The following is a 24,480-nucleotide window of genomic DNA, read 5'->3' as shown; positions in this document are numbered from 1 at the left end:
TGGAGATGGAGGTAGGAGAACCAGAAATTCAAGTTCATCCTCAGCTACAAAGCAAGTTTGAGGCTAGCCTGGGATACATGAGACCCTATCTCAAAAATAACAGATAGAAAGAAAAGAATTGGATGAAAATTGTTTCCCACAGAGATAGGAGTGGGGAAGAAGGGGCAGATGGGAAGGAGAGAGGAAGGGAAAGACAATGGAAGGGGGAGAGAAAGAGAAAGAGGAGAAAAGCAAGAGAAGAGAGGGGAAATATGAGTATCTGGGAATAAGCAGAGACAAAGCAAAGAACCTAGCTCAACAGGACAGGGCAATGGCAACCAAGTAGCAAGTGACATCTTCGCCTCACCCATGTGGTCACCAGGTTACCTAAGATCTATCATCCACTCCGTCAATTTATGGCTCCTCCTGGGCCCCTGTAAGCACGGGAGTTTTCAACCTCAGAGATAGATAACAGCCAAGCTGAACAATCAATCTTTGGCTGACTGTATTAGTTTTCTACTGCTATAATAAATTACCCCAAACAGGATGGCTTGAAACAACACAGATTTATTACGCTGTCGTTCTGTAGGTTAGAAGTCTAACTGGTCCCTAGGTAGGGGAGGGTCCATTTCCACTCTCTTGCTCCTTTGTACCTTCAAGAGGATGCCCACCATCTTTGGGCTTGTGATTCCTTTCTCCATCTTCAAAGTTAGCCACATAGCATCTCCTGCCCCAGCTTCTGCTCACATCTCCCCCTCTGACTCTCCTTTCCTGTCTCCTCTTTCTTTCACATATCAGGATCTTTGTGCTTATTCTGGGCCTGCCTGGATAAATCAAAATGGTCTCCCTATTGGCTTATTAGCAGCTTGAATTCCCTTTTGTCGTGTAAGCAAACACTTACAGGTCCCAGGGATTAGGACATCTTTAGGGATTCATTAGCCTTGCTACTACATCGACATGTATTTTAAAGATCAGGAAAGAAGGTATAAACCATTAACTTTTTTTTACAGGCAACTGGTTCTTTTTATCTAAAACATTATCTTCTTAAGAAGTTAAAAAGTTGTCCATAAAGCAAAATGTAATTTGATGGTATTTGAGGAACAATTGAAAACAGTCTTGAGGTGAATTGATTAATAAATATTAATTTCTTACCAATGTCTTATGAATCTAGCTTTCTATGTAGCATATAGCCTTAGTGCTATGCTAACCCTAAGGTGCAGGTAAAGCAGGCTAACATTTGGAGAATGTTAGGGGAGGGGAATGGAGTCTAAGCTATAGCACACAAGGGTATAATCAGATGAGGGGAATGATTTCTACAGATCAGTGGAGTACAGCCGGCAGCAATTAATCAGGTAATTCCAAAAAGCAAGATGATTTCAAATGTTTCTAACACACATACATAAATAAGCACACATGCACACACTCACACACACACATACACACATGCAACAGTGATCAATATTTAGGCTAATGCATGTGCCATTTCCCCTGATCCATTGCTCCTTATGCATGATACGTGTATCAAAAGTTTACATCGTAACCCGTAAGTGTGTACATTATGTATCTTTTTAAAAGTGTAAAATCCTAGAAGCACTTTCTGACAATCTGCACAGAGTTATAACCTCCACTCATGTGCATCTGAACTTAATAACTGACAGGACCTGTACTCAGGCACTGACGATGAGAGTATACTGGCCAAGAGGCTCAAATCCTCCTTCTGAATACTTGGGGCTCTGTTTTGCTTTTGGTAGATTTGTGTATGTGGTATACAGACACATATGCACATGTGTGTTCTGGTGTAGTCACCTGTGCTCACATACAGAGGCTAGCAGTCCACATGGAGTGGCTTCCTTCACCTTCTCCAGCCCCCTGAGCTGGAGCTCACTGGTTCATTTGACTGGTTAGCCTGCCAGCCCCTGATCCACCTTGTCTCAGCATCCCCGAGTGTTGTGATTACAGATGAATGTAATGTTTCTCAGCTTTTTTGTTTATGTGGGTACTAGGATTCTAAACCCAGGCCCCCATGCTTGCCCAGCAAGCACCTTACCCAGTAAGTCATATCCCCAGGGCTGGAGATCGGCTTAGCCATCAGACTTATCTGTGCCTAACTTACCATATCTCTAATCTAAGAACAATAATAACAGTGCCTATTTCATGAGGTTGCCATTCAGATCAAATGCAGAATATAAAAATGAGATGCAAAATAAACTTGGTATGGTTCTTGGCACACTTTGAGCCCCCAGTAAAAGGGTTCTCTTACTATCTCACGTTAGAAACAAATCCCATGCTCGGATACAACAGATACACAGGAAACATCCTACAACGTGGATTCATTATCTTGGGGCCGGAAAATGAAAGTGAGAACAGGACATGGCCACTAAAGGGAAGCAGGAGGCAAAATATTAAATTAAGACCGAATTTGAGTCTTCCTTTGGTAGATACCCATGGTTTCTGCTTTCAGGCTATCGGAAAGCTAGAATGACCTTCAGTGCTTAATGGGACTGTGACTCACCCTCAGTAAATCACATGATCTTATATTGAATATCTGAAAGAACAGCTATATTTGGTACCATGGAATAATGTGTTTCTGTGCTGAGAATCTTTAAGAAGCTCATTTGTTCTTCCTCTGGATTTTAATGGCTCTCCACCACCTCCTAAACAAAAGTCAAGCTCGTGTCAAGGCATCAAAGGCTCTACGTTGTACTTTGTCCCTTTCAGTGTTTTTGGTTTTGTCTCCCACGAGTCCCTTACACAAATTCACTGTTGTCAAACTACTCCATTTTCTAACGAGGCTCTTCTGGCCACCCTCGGGCACTGCTTCATGTAGGACTCATGGTGGTGTGTTTCTGACAGAATTATGAAGCTGCTGGACACAAGGGACTCTCCATCTTAGCTATCTATGCTTCACCACAGTCAATTATATTTAATAAGAGCCAAATTTATTCATTAAATTCCTTTCCACATAGGAACCTCTGATGCCTGTTTCTGCAAAGCCATTTTCTTCATTCAACTACCAACTTCCTTCTTAAGCTCACTTAATCAGACAATAAGAACTTCATAATATGCCTTTAAAAATTAACATTTCTGAGTTAACATTGTTCTCAGGATGGCGCTTTAAAATTCCACACACTGTAAAGATTCTTTCATTAAAGGTTTTTGGGGTGGGGTAGGGGAATGAATGAGAACACAAAGAGGATGAATCCTAGAAGAGAAGAAAATCATCAGTAAATAGTAGTCAACCATTTATTTAGTAAGCAACACTTAGCAGACACAGAGCTAGCCCTCTTCCCATTTCCTAGTTAAACATAAAAGTATTGCTCTCCATAAATATTGAAATTATTGTCTACAGCATGAAAGGCCCAGTGGTATAACATAGCAGGCACTCAATAGTTGCTGACGTGTCCAAGTGGCCTCCTAAGAAAGCCTCCTTGTTATGCAGTCAAAACTATACCTTGAAATGTCACAGACATCGAGACCCTCTGTCCCAGGAGGGATGTAGCAAGGAGGCAAATCCACATGAAGTCACCATCCCACATGCCCAACAAGAGAAGTAACTTTACCATCCCATCACACAGGCAAGAGAACACATTTATATACACAGCTCTGCCCATTTCATTGGAAATTTTCTAAAACTCATTTGGAAATGTAACCTTTATTTATTAAAAACCACCCATTGGTTAGAAAAACTGGCCACAGCTACTCATAGGCACTGGTTTCAGCATCTCTCCTCAAGTCTTCTTTGCAGCCCTTTCTGCAGAAGTGGCCTTGAAGAAAGGCCTGGCATTACCTCATCTTTCTCTGTGTTTTTCAGAACGAACTAAAGATTATTCTGTGATCTCTATGGGTACACCAAAGCATGTGAGCCCACACTTATTGGTAAGAGTGTCACTAAGCAAAGATAAAACACACTCGACTAATCAAAATATTGCATAAGCCAAATATGCTGTTGTTTCAAGTTTGATTTATTATAGACTATAGCAGGGGTTTCAGAAGAGGTTTCTAAAAAGCCAAATAATAACAATGATAATAACAGTGATAACAATTATAATAATAACTCTCCTGCTTCCCTTTTCTTCAAAACTTACCATGGCAACATCCGAAAGTCCCCAGAGAAGTCTTCGTACTTGTAGTTGACCACATGCCAATCTGTGCTGTAGGTCTTAATACACTATAAGAAAATAGGGAGACTCACAGAGGCGGAGCGGCGGCGGCCAGACGCACAGAGGCGGAGCGGCGGCGGCCAGACGCACAGAGGCGGAGCGGCGGCGGCCAGACGCGGCGGGGCGGCGGCGGCCAGACGCGGCGGAGCGGCGGCGGCCAGACGCGGCGGAGCGGCGGCGGCCAGACGCGGCGGAGCAACACCGCATACAGGAAGAGGCTTTCGGGGACCGGCGCAGAGGCAGACCCAAGCGGCGGGAACAGGCGTGCAATAAGGAGAGCAGATCGCCCTACTACAATCGAATCAAAGAGGTAGGCCTTTGGTTGGCCAGGTCACTGGCACAAGGGGAGCCTGGTCCTGTCCTGAAGATCCTTCAGAGGGGTGAGAGGGTTCTTGGCCTGCAGCAGGAACCACGAAAGAGAGTGAGGGCATTTTGTAAGCGGAGCCCTTGGCCAGCAGGGAAACCTGATCCGGTTTTTAAAGGACCCATTGGATAGGATCAATAGGAGGAGATGGGCAGGCGCCAAGGCAAGAATTCTCCCAATAATCCGAAAAACAACATGAAAACATCAGAACCCAATGATCTTACAACAGAAGTATTTGAACAACCTAACACAGAAGAAATGGAAAAAATCGACTTTATGAAGATAATAGAGTCCCTTAAACAACATGTAAAAAATGCCCTTATAGAAATGGATGAGAAGTATAACAAAAAGTTTGAAGAAATGAGTAAATACGTACATGATACCCTGGGAAACCAAGAAAAAACCATCAAACAGGTAATGGAAACAGTTCAAGAATTGAAAACTGAAATGAAGGCAAAGAAGAAAATACAAACTGAGGACCAGCTGGATATGGAAAATCTAGGCCAACGAGCAGAGTCTACAGAAACAAGCATAATCAATAGAATACAAGAGCTAGAAGAAAGACTCTCAGATGCTGAGGACACCATAGAGAAAATAAACGAACAGATCAAAGAAAACAGCAAAGCCAACAAATTCTCAACACAAAACATTCAGGAACTATGGGACACAATAAAAAAACCAAACCTAAGAATAATAGGAATAGAAGAAGGAGAAGAGTCACAGCTCAAAGGCCCAGAAAATATTTTCAACAAAATTATGGAAGAAAACTTTCCCAACTTAAAGAAAGATATTCACTTAAATATTCAAGAAGCATACAGAACACCAAACAGACTGGATCAAAGAAAAACATCTCCTCGCCATATAATAATCAAAACACAAAATATACAGGTTAAAGAAAAAATATTAAGAGCTGCAAAAGAAAAAGGGCAAGTAACTTATAAAGGTAAACCGATCAGACTTACACCTGACTTCTCGATGGAAACTATGAAAGCCAGAAGGTCCTGGATAGAGGTTCTGCAGAAGCTAAGAGACCATGGATGCAAACCCAAACTACTATACCCAGCCAAGCTATCATTCATTATCAATGGAGAAAACAAAACATTCCAGGATAAGAACAAATTTAAACAATACGTAGCCACAAATCCAGCCCTACAGAAAGTAATAGAAGGAAAATCGCAACCCAAGGAATCCAACACTGCCAACACTGCCTACAATAACCCAGGCATCTAATGACCCTTCACGAGCACATCTCAAAGAAGGGAGACAATCTCTACTACCAAAAGCAATAAGAATAACCGGAGTAAACAACCACTGGTCATTAATATCACTTAATATTAATGGGCTCAATTCACCTATAAAAAGGCACAGGCTAAAAGATTGGATACGAAAACAGGATCCAACATTCTGCTGTTTGCAAGAAACACATCTCAACCACAAAGACAGGCACCTACTCAGAGTAAAGGGTTGGGAAAAGGTGTTTCAAGCAAATGGTCCTAAGAAAAAAGCAGGTGTGGCCATACTAATTTCTAACAAAACTGACTTCAAACTAAAATCAATCAGAAGAGACCGAGACGGTCACTTTATACTCATAACAGGAACAATTCATCAGGAGGAGGTCTCAATCCTGAATATATACGCCCCCAATATAAAAGCACCTACTTATGTAAAAGAAATATTACTAGAACTCAAGGCAGACATCAAACCACACACACTAGTAGTAGGAGACTTCAACACACCTCTCTCTCCAAGGGACAGGTCAATCAGACAGAAACCTAATAGAGAATTAAGAGAATTATTGGAGGTAATGAAGCAAATGGACTTAACAGACATCTATAGAACATTCCACCCAAATAGGAAAGAATATACCTTCTTCTCTGCAGCTCATGGAACCTTCTCAAAAATTGACCACATACTCGGAAACAAAGGAAACCTCCACAGATACAAAAAAATATCAGTGTCCACCTGTGTCTTATCAGATCATCACGGATTAAAATTAGAAGGCAACAACCACGCTGCCCCCAAAAAACCGACAAACTCATGGAAACTGAACAGTCAACTACTGAACCACACCTGGGTCAAGGAAGAAATCAAGAAAGAAATTAAAGTCTTCCTTGAATTTAATGAAAATAAAGGGACAACATACTCAAACCTATGGGACACAATGAAAGCAGTGCTAAGAGGAAAGTTCATAGCACTAAGTGCCCACTTAAAGAAAACGGAGAATGCATACATTGGGGACTTAACAACACACCTGAAAGCTCTAGAAAAAAAAAGAAGCAGACGCGCCCAGGAGAAGTAGAAGACTGGAAATAATAAAACTGAGGGCTGAAATCAACAAAATAGAAACACAGAAAACAGTCCAAAGAATCAATGAAACAAAAAGCTGGTTCTTGGAGAAAATCAACAAGATCGACAAACCCCTATCCAAACTAATTAAACGACAGAGAGAGAACACGCAAATAAATAAGATCAGAAATGAAAAGGGGGACATAACCACAGACACAGAGGAAATTCAGAGAATCATTAGATCTTACTACAAAAGCCTGTATGCCACAAAACTGGAAAATACAAAAGAAATGGACATTTTTTTAAATAAGTACCACATACCAAAGCTAAACCAAGACCAGGTGAATGATCTAAATAGACCGGTTTCTCGTGAAGAATTAGAAATGGTTATCAAAAATCTCCCTTCGAAAAAAAGCCCAGGACCAGATGGTTTCAATGCAGAATTCTACCAGAACTTCCAAGAAGAACTAATACCTATACTCCTTAATGTATTTCACAATATAGAATCAGAAGAGTCATTGCCAAATTCCTTTTATGAAGCTACAGTTACCCTGATACCAAAACCACAAAAAGACCCAACCAAGAAAGAGAATTACAGACCGATCTCACTCATGAACATCGACGCAAAAATTTTCAATAAAATACTGGCAAACCGAATCCAAGAACACATAAGAAAAATTATCCATTATGATCAAGTAGGCTTCATCCCAGAGATGCAGGGCTGGTTCAACATACGCAAATCTATCAATGTAATCCACCATATAAATAAACTGAAAGAAAAAAACCATATGATCATTTCACTAGATGCTGAAAAAGCATTCGACAAAATTCAACACCCCTTTATGATAAAGGTCTTGGAGAGAATAGGGATACAAGGGTCCTACCTAAATATAATAAAAGCTATTTACAGCAAGCCAACAGCTAACATTAAATTAAACGGAGAAAAACTCAAAGCCATCCCACTTAAATCAGGAACACGACAAGGATGTCCACTCTCTCCATACCTCTTCAATATAGTGCTTGAAATTCTAGCAATAGCAATAAGACAACATAAGGAGATCAAGGGGATTCGTATTGGAAAGGAAGAAGTTAAGCTTTCGTTATTTGCAGATGATATGATAGTGTACATAAGCGACCCCAAAAATTCTACCAAAGAACTCCTACAGCTGATAAACAGCTTTAGTAATGTGGCAGGATACAAGATCAACTCCAAAAAATCAGTTGCCTTCCTATACACTAAGGATAAGGAAGCAGAGAGGGAAATCAGAGAAGCATCACCTTTCACGATAGCCACAAATAGCATAAAATACCTTGGGGTAACCCTGACCAAGGAAGTGAAAGATCTACTTGACAAGAACTATAAGTCTTTGAAGAAAGAAATTGAAGAAGACACCAGAAAATGGAAAGACCTCCCTTGCTCTTGGATTGGGAGGATCAACATAGTAAAAATGGCAATTCTACCAAAAGCAATCTATAGATTCAATGCAATCCCCATCAAAATCCCATCAAAATTCTTCACAGATCTGGAGAAGACAATAATCAACTTTATATGGAAAAACAAAAAACCCAGGATAGCCAAAACAATCTTATACAATAAAGGATTGTCTGGAGGCATTACCATCCCTGACTTCAAACTCTATTACAGAGCTACAGTATTGAAAACAGCTTGGTATTGGCATAAAAACAGAGAAGTCGACCAATGGAATCGAATAGAAGACCCTGACATTAACCCACAAACCTATGAACACCTGATCTTCGATAAAGGAGCTAAAAGTATACAATGGAAAAAAGAGAGCATCTTCAACAAATGGTGCTGGCAAAACTGGATGTCAATCTGTAGAAGAATGAAAATAGATCCATATCTATCACCATGCACAAAACTCAAATCCAAATGGATTAAAGACCTCAATATCAGTCCGAACACACTGAACCTGATAGAAGAGAAGGTGGGAAGTACTCTACAGCACATGGGCACAGGAGACCACTTCCTATGTATAACCCCAGCAGCACAGACACTAAGGGCATCATTGAATAAATGGGACTCCCTGAGGCTGAGAAGCTTCTGTAAAGCAAAGGACACTGTCACTAAGACAAAAAGACAACCCACTGACTGGGAGAAGATCTTCACCAACCCTGCTACTGACAAAGGTTTGATCTCCAAAATATATAAAGAACTCAAGAAACTAGACCGTAAAAGGCTAATCAACCCAATTATAAAGTGGGGCACTGATCTGAACAGAGAATTCTCAACAGAAGAACTTCAAATGGCCAAAAGACACTTAAGGTCATGCTCAACTTCCTTAGCGATCAGGGAAATGCAAATCAAGACAACTTTAAGATACCACCTTACACCTGTCAGAATGGCGAAAATAAAAAACACCAATGATAGCCTTTGCTGGAGAGGTTGTGGAGAAAGGGGTACACTCACCCATTGCTGGTGGGAATGCAAACTTGTGCAACCACTCTGGAAAGCAGTGTTTCGGTTTCTCAGGAAATTCGGGATCAACCTACCCCTGGATCCAGCAATACCACTCTTGGGAATATACCCAAGAGAGGCCCTATCATACAACAAATATATATGCTCAACTATGTTCATGGCAGCATTGTTTGTAATAGCCAGAACCTGGAAACAACCTAGATGCCCTTCAACGGAAGAATGGATGAAGAAAGTATGGAATATATACATATTAGAGTATTACTCAGCAGTAAAAAACAAGGACTTCTTGAATTTTGCATACAAATGGATGGAAATAGAAAACACTATCCTGAGTGAGGTAAGCCAGACCCAAAAAGAGGAACATGGGATGTACTCACTCATATTTGGTTTCTAGCCATAAATAAAGGACATTGAGCTTATAATTCATGTTCCTAGAGAAGCTAAATAAGAAGGTGAATCCAAAGACAAACACATAGGCATCCTCAGGAATATTAACCTTCATCAGGCGATGAAAGGAGACAGAGACAGAGACCCACACGGGAGCACCGGACAGAAATCTCAAGGTCCAAATCAGGAGCAGAAGGAGACGGAGCACGAGCAAGGAACTCAGGACCACGAGGGGTGCACCCACACACTAAGACAATGGGGATGTTCTATTGGGATCTCACCAAGGCCAGCTGGCCTAGGTCTGAAAAAACATGGGATAAATCCGGACTAGCTGAACATAGCGGACAATGAGGAATACTGAGAATTCAAGAACAATTGCAGTGGGTTTTTGATCCTACTGCACGTACTGGCTTTGTGGGAGCCTAGGCAGTTTGGATGCTCACCTTACGAGACCTGGATAGAGGTGGGCAGTCCTTGAACTTCCCACAGGTCAGGGAACCCTGATTGCTCTTCGAGCAGATGAGGGAGGGGGAATTGATCGGGGGAGGGGGAGGGAAATGGGAAGCGGTTGTGGGGACGAGGCAGAAATCCTTAATAAATAAATAAATTTAAAAAAAAATAAATAAAAAAAAAAAATAAAAAAGTGACCGGAGTTAAAAAAAAAAAAAAAAAAAAAAGAAAATAGGAATCATTCATTTTAGATACTGGAAAAGAATAAAAAGAAGCATTATTTTTTCAAGTCTGGCAGAGCTGATGATGGTGGTACACACCTGGAGTCACCAGTAACCAGAGACCTGAGGAAGGAGGATAATGAACCGAAAGCCAGCCTTGGCTGTATAGCCAGTCCCTGTCTCAAACACACAAACCAAAGTCTGGCGAAATACTAACAGACTTTTTGAACTGAGTTGAGAAATGTTGGTATGGGGATCTTGCTTTGCCCTCACAGCACACGGACCTGTTACATAAGTTAATTAAGCTTAGGAATTTTATTTCCCATTTATCATAAAGGAAGAGGTACTTTCAACAGTTTATAATATAAATTTGAAATTCACAGATATGTAACTATTTTTTAATACTAAGAACATATGGCGGGTTGCCAGAGAGATGGCTCAGAGCTTAAGAGCAGATACTGCTCGTCTTTTTTTTTTTGATACAGGGTTTCTCTGTAGTTTTGGTGCCTGTCCTGGAACTAGCTCTTGTAGACAAGGCTGACCTTAAATTCAGAGATCCACCTGCCTCTGCCTCCCGAGTGCTGGGATTAAAGGCGTGCACCATCACTGCCTGGCTCCATACACTGCTCTGGCAAAGGACCTGGGTTCAGCTCCCAGCACCAGGATCAGGTGATTTACAACTGTCTCTCACTCTAATTGCAGAGCATCCAAGAGTCTTTTCCGGCCTGTATAGCCACCTGCACATACACGGTGCACATAAACTCACTCAGACACGCATGGGTCTGTGCACATGTACGTGCACGCACGCACCCATAACAAATGAATAAAATAAACACAAAAAAATACGTTCTTTGGCTGACCATTGAACCCCTTACCTCCTTGACAAATAAGCTCTGAGCCCTCTTTTCAGCATCTTCTGGTACAGTAGACTGCACTGTTCTCCGCTGACGACCAATCACTGAGATCTAGAGAACAAATCGCATTCTTGCTTTAAGAACTGGTTTGGAAAATAAAATGCTTATTCTTTTAAAAAGTACTCATGAACTCACAGATATGTCTTCCATGGGGAACATAAGCAGGTCTCGGAGAGGATCGCTGTAAATCTGTGTTTTCCGTTGGATGATAACATTCTCATAGTCCAGGGGTTCAACTACCTTGGCCTTTTCCTTTGTAAGAGACCAAAGACATAAATTGTTACTGTCAGACTCCCTGAAGAGGGAAATTCCTCTCTCTGTAGCAAAGATATGCTATTCCGCAAAGAGGTGATTGTTGATACCAAGTACATAAAGTTACTTTAACAAGAGAAACCTTCTCTAAAAGTGCATCCATACACATAGCAAACACAAGTGAACACAAGGACATGCATAAACAAACTCCTCCTTACTATAGATAAGAATTCTAAAGAAATAACACCATATTCTATATATCTGTATGTCTTCCAAAAATTCCCTAAATGTGAAGTCAAACAGAAATGGTATATTTAAAAGCCTGTGAGTCATTTCACAAATGTGCACTGTTTGCTGGGTAACTAAGAGGGAAAAAAATCTCAACATCCAAGCTCCCTCTCTGTACCCGATACACAAGCCAAAGAGTGCATTACATTCCAGCTTTGCTAGGGCAAGCACGAGACCTGGAGATGCTTAATCCTGCTGACGGGGCCTGAGAGGGTGAGGTTTCAGGAGGCAAAGGCTACGGACTCCTGTCAGAGAGCTAAGCGATAGTAGGGTACCAGTCTGAGGTTCTTGTTACAAGGATTGGGTCAATGAAAGCTGAGTATAATATGACATAGGAAGAGGAGTAATAATAATAAAAGCACCAACTGGATTCCTTTAGAAGTATTGTATTTAGTATCCATTCATGCACGTAATGTGCTTTGATGAAGTCCACACCCATACTCTCCCTTCCAATTTTTCTCCTACTTCCCTCCACTTTCCTCTCTCAACTTGTCTCTTACAATGCCACTGAGTCCATTAGTGCTGTCTGTAAGTGCATGGGTGTGGGACCATCTACTAGAGCATGGGCTCATGTCCTTGAAGAAATCTGAGCCTCGCTCAGCAGTCATCAATCGCCAACAGAGTGTTCTCTATGAGCAGGGAACTGTTTGCTGTCTATCTTCCAGTGCAATGCTCCTAACCACCTACGAAACAGGTATAATCGGCTCCAACACATTACATTTGGGAAAGCTCTGGATTTAACTCAGGTTAAATCATTTGCCTATCTTCAGAGGCAAAAGTCAACACTAGGTGTGTACCTGAAAAGACTCACACGCGTTCTCTCCTGCAGTCCCCCCCTCACTCAGAAATACACAAAGATATTACTGTGCAAGGTCTTGAACTTGGGTTATTCCACTACCTACCTGTCTGTCATTTTCTTTCACTGAACATACTGTGTTCTATTTTTTCCTCTCTGCCTATTCAAAGGCATGGAACTTCCCACAATAGAAAACCAAACTAAACATCTCGATGAGAAGAAAGGGAGAAAGGATGAAGGCCCCGCCTTCCCCTTCCAGTGAGATCCGGTTGTGAACTGCTAGCCTTGGAGCCAAGGAAAAGCTTTTATTTGGTCACTGTCATAACAACAGCACCTAAAACACCCGTGCCCCCTAGACATTCAAGCATTAATTATGGAATGAACTTCGAGATATCCAGACTCAGTTAAAACCATGCCTCTACAGGCTATTTCAAACAATTACATGTTAATTGTTTAAACAATATATGTCAATAATTTCTAATCAGGATGTTTTATTTAATGAAATTATTTCAGTTGTATTAATAGAAGGTGAATAAGGAAATTCCACATTAAAGATATATTACATTGGGTCTGGAAAGGTGGCTTGGTGGTTAAGAGTACTTGTTCTTACAAAGGACCCAACACCCAGATAAAGGCTCCCCATTTTCTTGGCACCAGGCATGCATCTGCTGCAAAACACTTATACACAAAAACTAATAATAAAATGAATCTAAAAAATCAAAAAGACAGTCAGGCAGTGGTGGCACACACCTTTAATCCCAGCACTCAGGAGGCAGAGACAAGTGAATCTCTGTGAGTTTGAGGTCAGCCTGGTCTATTAATCAAGTTCTAGGACAGCCAGAGCTGTTACACAGAGAAACCCTGTCTTGGAAAAAAAATTAAGAAGACATATTAAACCTTCACCACAAAGATATGATACACGTTTAAAGATATATATATATATATATTTAACATGATTTAACATTGCATGATATATACATATTTTTAGCATTACATGGTACTCATTAGTATGTAGATTTTCCATGGTTTTATGTGTCACTTAAATGTTGAAAAATAAGCTGAGCATGGTGATACATGCCTTTAACTCCAGCACACAGAAGGCAGAAGAAGGCAGAGCCCTGAGTTCGTGGCCAGCCTGGTCTACATACTGAATTCCAGGTCAGCCAAGGGGTACATACTGAGACTCTGTCTGAGAAAAAAACAGGGTTTGGGTGTATCTCAATAGTAGAGCACTTACCTAGTATGCAAAAGGCCCTGGGTTCAGCCCTCAATACCAAAGAGTTAGAAAAATAAGATAAATTAAATATAGTTCTCAGAGTCAAGGCCTAACTTAATGAATTAGCATCCATTAACTAGGCTGTACAGGAAGCTCACATGTATCTGCTTCAAGTAACTCAGTAAAATGACAAAAAGAAATTCCTCTTTTGGCTTCTAATAGCACATTAGTATAAAATAAGCCTATGGTACAAAGGATCATGTGTTTAGATGTAAACACTATATGCCTTCTAAAAGTGAAATAAACATTTTCCCTATGTTTTAAAAGTCATATGCATACCACATAAAAAGGGGTTTGTTTTTCATTTCAAACAGTTTCAACCTAATGTTCTAGGTCTTCATTTCTATTTCCTCTGTTACAGGCAGCAAGATATGAGAAGAATTAGAGTAACTACTCTGTGGACCACAGTGTTCTCCCCAAAGATTCTGATTCTCAACCCATGGATCACAATCCCTTTGGGATCGAACGACCCTTGCACAGGGGTCACATAGCAGATATCCTGCACAGCAGATATTTAGATTACGATTCACAACAATAGCAAAGTTACAGTTATGAAGTAGCAATGAAAATAGTTTTATGGTTGGGGTCATCACAACATGAGAAACTGTATTAAAGGGTTCCAGCATTAGGAAGGTTGAAAACCACTGTCTTAAAAGAAAACCTAGCTAGACCTGCGAACCAGGCTTCACCATATGAGGAAAAAAAAAGAGGCCTGAAATACTATCTTTCCCTTCCAAATGGATTAAATCATCAGAGACAAGGAAAAGGTTGGATTTACTTATGGAACTTCATGATTTAATAGATTTAACAGAGGTTCTTCCTACACCATAACCTTTATTGAGTTTGGGTTTGTTTTTTGGTCATTTTGTTTGTCTTCTATTGGAGGAAGGTCATTGGCTAATAAAGGAACTGCCCTGGCCCATTTTATTGGTTAGAAGATAGGTGGGAGGAGTAAACAGAACAGAACGCTGGGAGGAAGAGGAAGTGAAGTCAGAGACTCCACAGCTCTCTCGGGGGCAGACGCCTCAGAGAGAGACGCCATGCCCCGCTCCCAGGATGAAGCTCCGACCCAGGATGGACTAGGCTAGAATCTCCCTGGTAAGCGCACCTTGGGGTGCTACACACAGATGATTATAAATGGGCTAAATTAATATGTGAGAATTAGCCTAGAAGAGAATGGGCCAGGCAGTGTTTAAATGAATACAGTTTGTGTGTTGTTATTTCGGGCATAAGCTAGCCGAGCGGGCGGCTAGGGTGCTGGGGAAGAGGCCCCGCCGCCCTTAATACTACATTCTATGATTACCAAACAGAAAAAGAGAAAGTTCTTACCACACTTACAGATTTTTCGGGGGGGGGGTGATCAAAAAAACATTATATATATATATATATATATATATATAGAGAGAGAGAGAGAGAGAGAGAGATATTCAATAAAATATTTTAAATTAAAAACAGAAAGCTGAGCATTCCTTAATCCTAGCACTTGGGAGGTGGGTTTCTATGAGTTCAAGGCCAGCCTGATCCATAATGAGACCCAACAATGGCTACATAGAGAAACACTATCGAGAGAGAGAGAGAGGGAGAGAATATGGATTTTCTTCCATATTTGCTATTTATCCTTTTAGTTTGTGCAATGATTAGCCTACAAAGACTGTTTTTATAACCCCAGAAAACTGTATCATAATAAACCAGACTTTACTAATCGCTCGAGTAACAACAAGGCCCCAGCGTAGCTTCACGAGTCCATAACAGCGTTAGACAAAAGGCAAAGGCGCTTATGCAATCTGGAGTAAAGTAAGCAAATGTTTCCATCTTGACTTCCTAAGGAATGACAAGAAAGCAGTCAACCTAAATCTGGAACCTACTCAGTTTTCATCAAGGGAAAGAAAACAAAGCGATCTGTCTTTGAACGTTCTCATTCACTGAGCCCTTGGCATAACTTGCTAGTGGCAATCTTAGCGTTTGCTGTTCTGCTCACTTAAAGATCACTTTGCAATATTAGGAAAGCACTCACAACTGCATTCTGCTGTTATGACTGAAGGACCATCAAGTACACACACTTTTAACTTTCTACATGACGGAAGTGGCTCAGCTGTCTGACAATATCAGCAGAAGCACCACTATGACCATTCAAGCTCAGATTCTTTCTTCTTTTTGCCACATTAGAAATAGGACCTGGTCCATGGCAGGACTGAGCTACACTGCAGACCCAAACTCCATCTTCTAACTCCTGGTCTTGTTCCTTTTGTCAGTGTTTCACACACTAAATGGATGGGTATGCAATCCTCAAATCAAATATGTTTACTGAATCTGGAGATGTAGCTCGGTGGTAGAGGGCTCAATCCCAGCTCTAAAAACACTTCTATGGAGATGCATTTATTTAAAAAAAATACAAGCTTTCTGAGCCTCCTGTAAAGGCAAATAAATCATTATTTAGCCAGTTCTAGTGACAATTTTCAATAGCCTTCGGGGTGTAAATCCTAAAACTAGGAAGAAGCACATACTTCACAAACAGAACATCTTACTATTTCTATTATGGGAAAAACAGAAAAACCATCAGTATAGATTCAGCTGCAGGATGCCCCTTGGCAAAATGACTGGAAAGAAAGGATCCCAACTGAGGGTCTATCCACGGCATCAAAACCGGGACATTCTTCTTTGTGGCAATTAGTACACATCCATTGTGGGGATCTTTCATCATTTTAACTATGCATGTGCAAAGTACAAAACCATGTCTGTAATCCTAAAACATGAGCAAATGTGCATTCTTGCATTGCAGCTGATGGAGTACCCACTGGTGTGGACAGTGCAATCACTGAGTCTGTCCCAAAGCATACATGGCTAGTCAGCCTGTGTAGACTATCATTAGGAACATAAGCACAGATCCATTCATTTAAGACAACTCCGTGAAGGGGCATGAGGAGCACTTGTCACAGAAGCCTGACCACCTCAGTTACATCTGGGAACCCACACCTCCTCTACAAAGCTGCTCCCTGACCTCTGCACGCATACCCTGGCACATCTGCACAAACCCTGCCACATACGCACACACCACACAGATCTACAACCACGGTAAGCAACAATAAAACTTAAACCACAAATAACCTCGTATTTCCAGACCAACACCACCAAACCCAGCCCAACTTACTTCTGCTGAGGTATTGCACTAAAGGTCATGAGTTTACCAATAAATCTTCTATTTTAGAAACCAGTTCTCCTGAAGAATTCGGAGAATGCGTCTTCTGCCACTCTAAAGTGAGGACTGGCTGCACAGAATCCCTTCTTTATCATACTGGGAGGGAGATCAGAAAGCTTAGCAGCGAGGCATGGGGCCAATTCCAGCACCTGGCCCAACCCATCCGCCACATTAGGTTTCCGTGTGTGGACGGGCAAGGCAACAAATGTTTTAAGACGGTGACTTGGTTCAATTTTTCATGTGTGTAGTTTTGAGACAGGACTGTATGTTCAGTGGTATCTGAGTTCTTTAGTCTTATTCCTTTGTTGTTGTTTTAGAGAGAAATGGGAGACTTACTAGGTATCCCAGGCCAGCCCCAAACTCATGGCAACCCACCCAAGTGATGGGATCACCGGCATAGGGCACCATGCCTTGCTGAACATTTTTATGGAAGTTGATAGTGTGAAGAAAAAAGAGATGAGTCACTCCGTCCCATGGCTCCTCCACCCACTTCACTTGGAACTTTCTGCACTGTCCCTTGTCATTCAGCCCCCTCCCCCTTTTAGCCACTCAACAGCAGCTTCTAGTGTCCTCTCCAGAGAATACCTTAAAATAACCCTCTGCACTCAAAATGGCCACTGGGGGCATGGAATTTCCGGCAGGAGAGCAAACAGAGCAGGTTCAGAATGTGGCACATTTATTGGGTCCCCACTAAGGTCCAGCTTAAGTTAAGCTCTGGTGATCCAGACATAAAAAGAATTAGACCTGCCCCTTAAGAAACCCCAACAGTGCAGAAGGCAGATAAACCCAAGACACATGACTGGATCTTAGAAGCTGTCTTAACTTGAAGCCACACTTGGCTCCTACGTCTCTATCATACCTACACCAATGGCCAGTGCTGCTTCTAGCTGGCACAAAGCATTTTACACATAAAAACATGGGAATCCATCTACTAGCACTTATCTCAATCAGAAGCTTTCCTTGTGTGAGGATATGCAGACTCAGATCACTTCTGCGTGTTCATAAACTCTAGAAGAAAGCCAGACATGGTGGTACACCTGGTGTCCTAGCACTCAGGAGGCTGAGGCAAGAAGATTACAAGTTTGAGGCCAGGCTGAACTATGTAGGAAGTCCTTATCAGAACATGCACACATGGGCACGTGCACACAGAGAGACACACACAATCCCAGAAAACTCAGACTCTTAGCAATTTGTTATTCTTATCTATGTGAGTTCATGTGTGTACGGCTGTTCACATGTGTGGACACACATGCGTGTGACGGTATAGGTGCATCTGCATGTAGAGGCCCCAGGTTGCTATCAGCTATCTTTCTGGATTAGTCGCTTTATTTATTTATTCAGCTAGTCTGGATAGGCAGAGCCCTGGGGATCTCTGCTCTCTAGCTCTTGAGAGGACTAGGATTGCAAACAGGTACCATGCCTGTCCAGCTTTTATGTGGGTGTTGGGGATCCTGAGCCAAGTCCTCATGGTTGTGTGGTGAGTGCTTTAGTCACTGAGCCATGTCCCCAGGCCTCATACTACTCTCAAGATAAGCCTAAGGTGCCTCTTCTCTTAGCCGCGGTGTTTTTACCATTGGCTGCGCCATGCACTCGTACTACTTTGCCTGGGCACTCTACTTCGTGGTGTTCAATTTTCTCAACAGAACCTTAAACTCCTGGTGGGGAGGAAAAGCAATACCTTGTGCTTGGCCTCATAGACCCAGCACCATGACACAGACTGTTAAGCACCACACAAGTCAAAAATCCTGTAAGGAAGGTTTTTTTTTCTATTTTTTTTAAATATTCATTTTACATATAAGGAAACTGAGGTTTAGGCAGATTGAATGCCTCATATTTATGGAGCTGTATTGGTGCTCTGTTTGTTTATTTGTTTGTTTGTTTGTTTTTCAAAACAGGGCTTCTCTATATAGCCCCGGCTATCCTGGAACTCATTCTGTAGACCAGGCTGGCCTCAAACTCACAAAGATCCTCATGTCTCTGCCTTCTGAGCACAGGGATTAAAGGCGTGTACCACCACCACCCAGCTTGGATAAGTGCTCTTAACCATACTATGTACCCATAAACCTGTGCACTCGAAACTCCACAGATACTTAATATTTCTTCATTCTTGATCCTGCCTACCATGTTTTGTTTCCGTCTGTGGACTTTACATTTTGGTACTTTCTAAAACTTGGAGATACCTTATCATTTTTTTAAGCAAAATTAAACCTTCCCCTCTTACCCTGATGCTGAGCATAGCTGACTAGGCGAGCTTGTATCTTAATTGGATAAGGAGTTTTGCATTTCCCGGCTGTTGCTTCCAATTTAGCATTTGTCTCCAATGAGTAGGGATTAACACCTTGGATATTTTACTTTGAGGAAAGGAGCTGGCAGATTCAAGCGGGAAGAATCGAATTACAAAAAAAAAAAGTAAGATATTGTCAAGGGACCGTATCTAATTCATCTCAGTATCCTCCACAGAACCTATCAGAGAGCCGTGAGAACTCCAAAGCCAGCTTTTGTGGTTCCTGGGGACAGCCAGCTGCATAATACAAAGAGTCAGTCTTGTGTACAAGTTTTCCAAGCCAAAATGGCCACCCAGGAGGTCAGGAGAGCAAACAGTGTTCAGAACCAATTTTCAGTTTCCAACTTTAAGGAATGACTTACAACTCTAAGAGACAACAAAAGGAGATTTCAAAAGGTACTTAAAATTGAACATAAAGACAACCAGGAAAAATTACATTACCTACCCCTCCCTATTTTCTTCCAATTTTATAACTTTAGCACAGGAAATTTTTTTATTGATTTTTATTGAGCTCTACATTTTTCTCTGCTCCCCTCGCACGGGACATCTTTAATGCAAAATTACTTCCCCTTTCCAAGTCTACTTGCTATTTATTTTGAGAACTAGTCTGAAATACTCAAAAAGATTTTATTTTAAAGAAATGACTGTATTCATGCTCTATGAGTGGTTCCATGCTTGCTTTAACTCAGATAGTATACAAATAATCCCTATTCTCCCCAAAGGGGTAAGGAGAAGTCTGATGAACTTTGCTGTAGTCAATGAGTCTAAGCTGACTCAATCCACTGGCTCTCAAGCAAGAACAGATTTGGATTCAGTGCCTCCTGGCTTGGCATTCACTTTATGCTGATAAGTTTTAAATGGCTCAAAAGGAAGACAAGAACAGGGGGAAATTAACAAAAGAACTTGAATAAATTGAGAGGATGTCAATTAGAACAATACTATTTTTCATTCTTAGCACACCATTATTGATAGGGGAAAAAGGCACCTTGGTAAAACATAACAACTTTCCAGAAAAACCAAAGACTTGGACAAGTTCTCAAGACAGACACAATTATGGCAAACAATTTGTTCCATGCCTATCAACTAATTCCAACCTTCCTTGGAAGTTTGTGTTCATCATAGAACTGCAAAAAACGATAAAGTTCTCGCTAGGAACAGTGACCCACCCCTACAGTCCCAGCTATTTAGGGAGCTGAGAGAGAGACTATGTAAGCCCAGGATGACAAGGCCAGTTTTGACCTTCAAAAAATATTTTCACTATCAGGGTGGTGAAGACACATACATTGAATTCCAAGCACTCTGGAGGCAGAAGCAGGTAGGTCTCTGAATTTGAGGCCATCCTGGTCTACAGAGTGAGTTCTATGGTAGTCAGGGCTATGTAGAGAAACCCTGCCTCAAACAAACAAACAAAAAACCCTCACTGACTTTTTCCATACTTATAAACAGTCATAACATACTTTGTATTCTCAGCAGAAAAAGTCAAATACACAGATATTCCATAGATGTACAGACAGTGAAAAACTAAGCACCTACAGTTTGTTTTAGCATCATCAGAACACTACTGTTTACATTTTTGAAAGTGCAGCCACAAATAATTTTCCACATTGGGTTGCTCCACCGGTCTGTGCCTCTCACTGGTTTGTTTCTGATAACGAACTAAAGAAAACTGAAAAGCCCCAGTTTGAAAATGAACCGTGAATAGGACAAAAATTTGACTTCCTGTGACAAATATTTTAGTCTTCCCATAATTGGTCATCTTGCGTCTACTCCTTAATTAAAATGACCCCCCCCGTCTTTTTGCCCCTTTTTTGTGAACCCCCTCCCAATCCAAGAAGCTGGCATCACTACATGAGATAATCCACTGTGAAAGCTACTTCAAGAGAATAAAGGCAATGCACCTTGGGCTTTTCTTTAAAGTTGGGAGCTTTCCTATTTCTTTGAATAATATTCCAGGACATAGTGAGCCAATCCATGTTAATCCTATCTATCCTCCTATAACCCAACAGCCACACCTGCCTCAGTGTGGTTATCTATTTTACTGCCCTCTTAAGCCACACACCCCCTGGGCAGATGGGCCTCCTCGGTGGCCAATCTACAATCATACCCATGTTGCTTTAGTCTGGTTTAAAGAAGCTTAACATGTACTCCCCTATTAATACAATTGATTTGTTTCCCAACACACATCTCTCACTCCCTTGTTCACATTATCAGGACTTCTTCTGTGGCTTGGCTTATATCTATCTTTAGGAAGGGTGTTCAATCTGACCAGCATTCCTTGGGTAACCATCTCTTGGGTAGCCTGCCATAACTATGATCTTTGAATCCTTCTGTAAGCCAATTCTCTTCCCTATGACAAATGTCCTATGACTGGAGACAGTATTTGAAAGGAGTCCTGGTGTGGTAGGGGTTTAGTTGACTAGTAGAATAGCTTGGCTAACATGAGCAAGTTCTTGTGTTTGATCCCAAGAAGTTAGCACACGAGAGAGAGAGAGAGAGAGATAGAGAGAGAGAGAGAGAGAGAGAGCGAGCGCTGGGGCCTACTTTTGCTTCCTACTGCTGTGATAAAACACTGACCACCCAATAGCAATTTAGAGAGGAAAGGGTCTGCTTCATCTTACAATAGTCAGTCATGGAGAAGTCAGGGCAGGAACGAAAGCAGAGAGGAAGCAGACCGTGGAGGAACGCTGCTTACTGGCTGGCTTCCCGTGACTCACTCAGCTTGCTTTCTCACACCTCAGAAAAGCTTGTTTACAGTGGGCTAGGCCCTTCCATGTCACTTATTAATCAAGGCCATGCCCCGCAGGCTTTCTTACAAGCCAGTCTAATGGGGGCATCTCTCAACACAGGTTCCCTCTTCTTGGAGAACTCCTGCTTGTGTTGAGATAACCAAAACCAAACCAAAATAGAAAGAAAGAGAATTCGAAGTATTAAGGGTCAAGACCTATGAAAGGCTTCTTGAACACCTATAGTATACTGAGGGATGGTGAAACCCAATTGCCCTGTATGCTAAGTTTAATGATAATTAAGAAGAAAGCTAAAACATAAAAAAGTTTCACTTCCTTGTATGTTCAAAAAGATAAAAACCCTCCAGTGTCGCCTCAGAGATAGGCTCCCAGGACAGAAACCCTAGCAATAGCACAGTTAGATTTTGGTGTGTGAGAAGATCCTTCCTCAGTCAAAACTTTTGCTGGCCAACCTGCTACAAAAGTGAGGCTCCCTGGTCAGTCGTCCCCTCGGGATTCATCCAGGGTACTTAGAGAATAAAACACAAACCATTTAACTTAGTCACACTGAGCTTCAGCCAGGGGTGAGGCAGTGAGTTACGAACTGTTGAAAGATGAACAACATGCAGACAGAGCCCTCGGTGAGTCCATGAACTAGAGGGGCAGACGGCCATGCTTTCCCACAGAGAGCTAGTCTGAGACACGGCCAGGACTGGCATGGTACCACATTAACTTTTCCTGGGTAGAGATAAACATGTATGTATTTCAAATAGGGCACCAACGACATACCAGGAAACTGATTTCACCCAAGTCTAGCTTGGTGAACCAATGAGGTTAGTTGGAGTTACTCACAGAAGGGTGGGCAACTTATCAGCAAACAGCCCTCCCCGATCCCTGGTAATTGTTAACTGTTTATATACCCTGGAGGAGGGAGGGGGCGGGCTAGCAAACCTCTCCTGGAGTGTCACCAGAGCCCTCCCTCTACTCAATGAAGAATGTTAGCAAGCCCAGCCTCCTGACAGCCTCCTGCAGGTCATTCCAGCTGCTCAAATTTCAATACAGCAAGGGCCATGCCATGGCTGGAGCTCAGAGTTCCACAACAGATCAAGGCATACAGACAGTGCTGTGTGGATTGCCAATAAGGGAGACAGTGCTGGTGAGGGAGAAAGAAGCAGTTGGGCTACTACCCAGACAATGGAAGACCATCATCCTGCAGCAGGCGAGGAGAGCAAAGCAGCATGGGAGAAACAGTAAGCAGAGAATAGAGGATGGTGTTCGTGAGTCTGCTGGGGTGCAGCAAAGGGAGATGGAGCAGCTGAGCTGGTGAGGTCCATTCACGGAGGGCAGCAGGCACCAAGAAAATGGCCTGAGACTGTCTCTTGGTGTAGGAGTGCGGAGCCAGCAGAAGTTGTTTTTTTTCTTTAAGCAAGGGAATGTTTTGCTCATATTTATGCACTGAAATCCAAAATGTCCATAATAATAGAAATTAATCCATAAAATGACAACATAATCTAAAAATGTACCCCACTGTCTCTATTTTCCAGGAGCAATGCACAGAATTATAAAAAAAAAACCTGCTCATTAGAGTTGCATACAAAACTCTTGAGGGAAAGCAAGCAGGAACTTTTGTACGAAGAACCTTTCTTTAAAGGACACCGAGAGAATGCCTGTCTCTATCTCCCTTGTGACAGACTAAATTAACCCGAACAGTTCATTCTGAAAAGATCAGCTGCCAATCTGTGATTGAATTTGTTCCCAACACCTCTTCATTGGCCAATTTGATCCAAATCAGTTAAACTTTTCATGAGATGAAAGTCAACTCACATTATTCCTTTGTCTAAATTCCTTCAGCAGCTTCTCAGAACCTGCTGCATAAGACCCGAACTGCTGAGAAAAGTCTCTAAGACACTTTGTGATCTGGCCTCTAATCCCCTTCTCCAGCCTATGCCCTCCAGCTAGAGTGGCCATCGCTCCTAGTAGCTCATATGATCTCACTTTTGTTGGCCCTGATTCCTCCATTTGGTTCTCCCTTCCACTACACCACAAAGTCCTGTAAAGCTACCTGATCTATGCAGGTACATGTGGCCAGCCCCTGATATCCAATGGTGCTCACCTCCTGAAGCACAGAACCAGTAGCTTGCTTCCTTTGCCATCCTAGCCCACGACTGAAGGGCACTGATGCCGTCAGTGTTCTTCAATTTTCTCCCATACCCTCCCCACCAAAAAAAGAAAGCCTTGAGGTGGCAGGCTGTTGGACTTAGTCACTGCTGGGTCCCCAGTGCCCCCACATTATATCCTGAAAGAGTGAATGAGGAAGCTACAGACCCAACTGCCAATGTCTTTCGAACCCTCAGCGTTAGGACTGTCTTCCCCTTGTAGTCTTTCCAAGATGAGCACTCACTGAGAGACACTCATTAGGGAGTGATCGAGGAGCCCTGCCCTGTACATGTGAATAGCATGAACATCA

The 24,480-nt window shown here is 42.0% G+C and overlaps 1 protein-coding gene across 1 annotated transcript in view; it reads right to left on the bottom strand.

Moving 5' to 3' along the window:
* Positions 1 to 24,480, bottom strand: part of LOC121439847 (dedicator of cytokinesis protein 11-like) — a 200,977-nt gene that overhangs the window by 134,522 nt on the left and 41,975 nt on the right. Inside the window, 3 exon segments of the mRNA XM_041640459.1 lie at positions 4,065 to 4,147; positions 11,160 to 11,249; positions 11,334 to 11,450. Coding sequence (XP_041496393.1) covers positions 4,065 to 4,147; positions 11,160 to 11,249; positions 11,334 to 11,450 — 290 coding nt within the window.

Source organism: Microtus oregoni, unplaced genomic scaffold (assembly GCF_018167655.1).
Source record: "Microtus oregoni isolate MIOR12 unplaced genomic scaffold, Mior012 000063F_ref0000156, whole genome shotgun sequence".
In the NCBI taxonomy this organism is placed as follows: domain Eukaryota; kingdom Metazoa; phylum Chordata; class Mammalia; order Rodentia; family Cricetidae; genus Microtus; species Microtus oregoni.
This window is presented reverse-complemented; position numbering and strand designations above follow the sequence as displayed.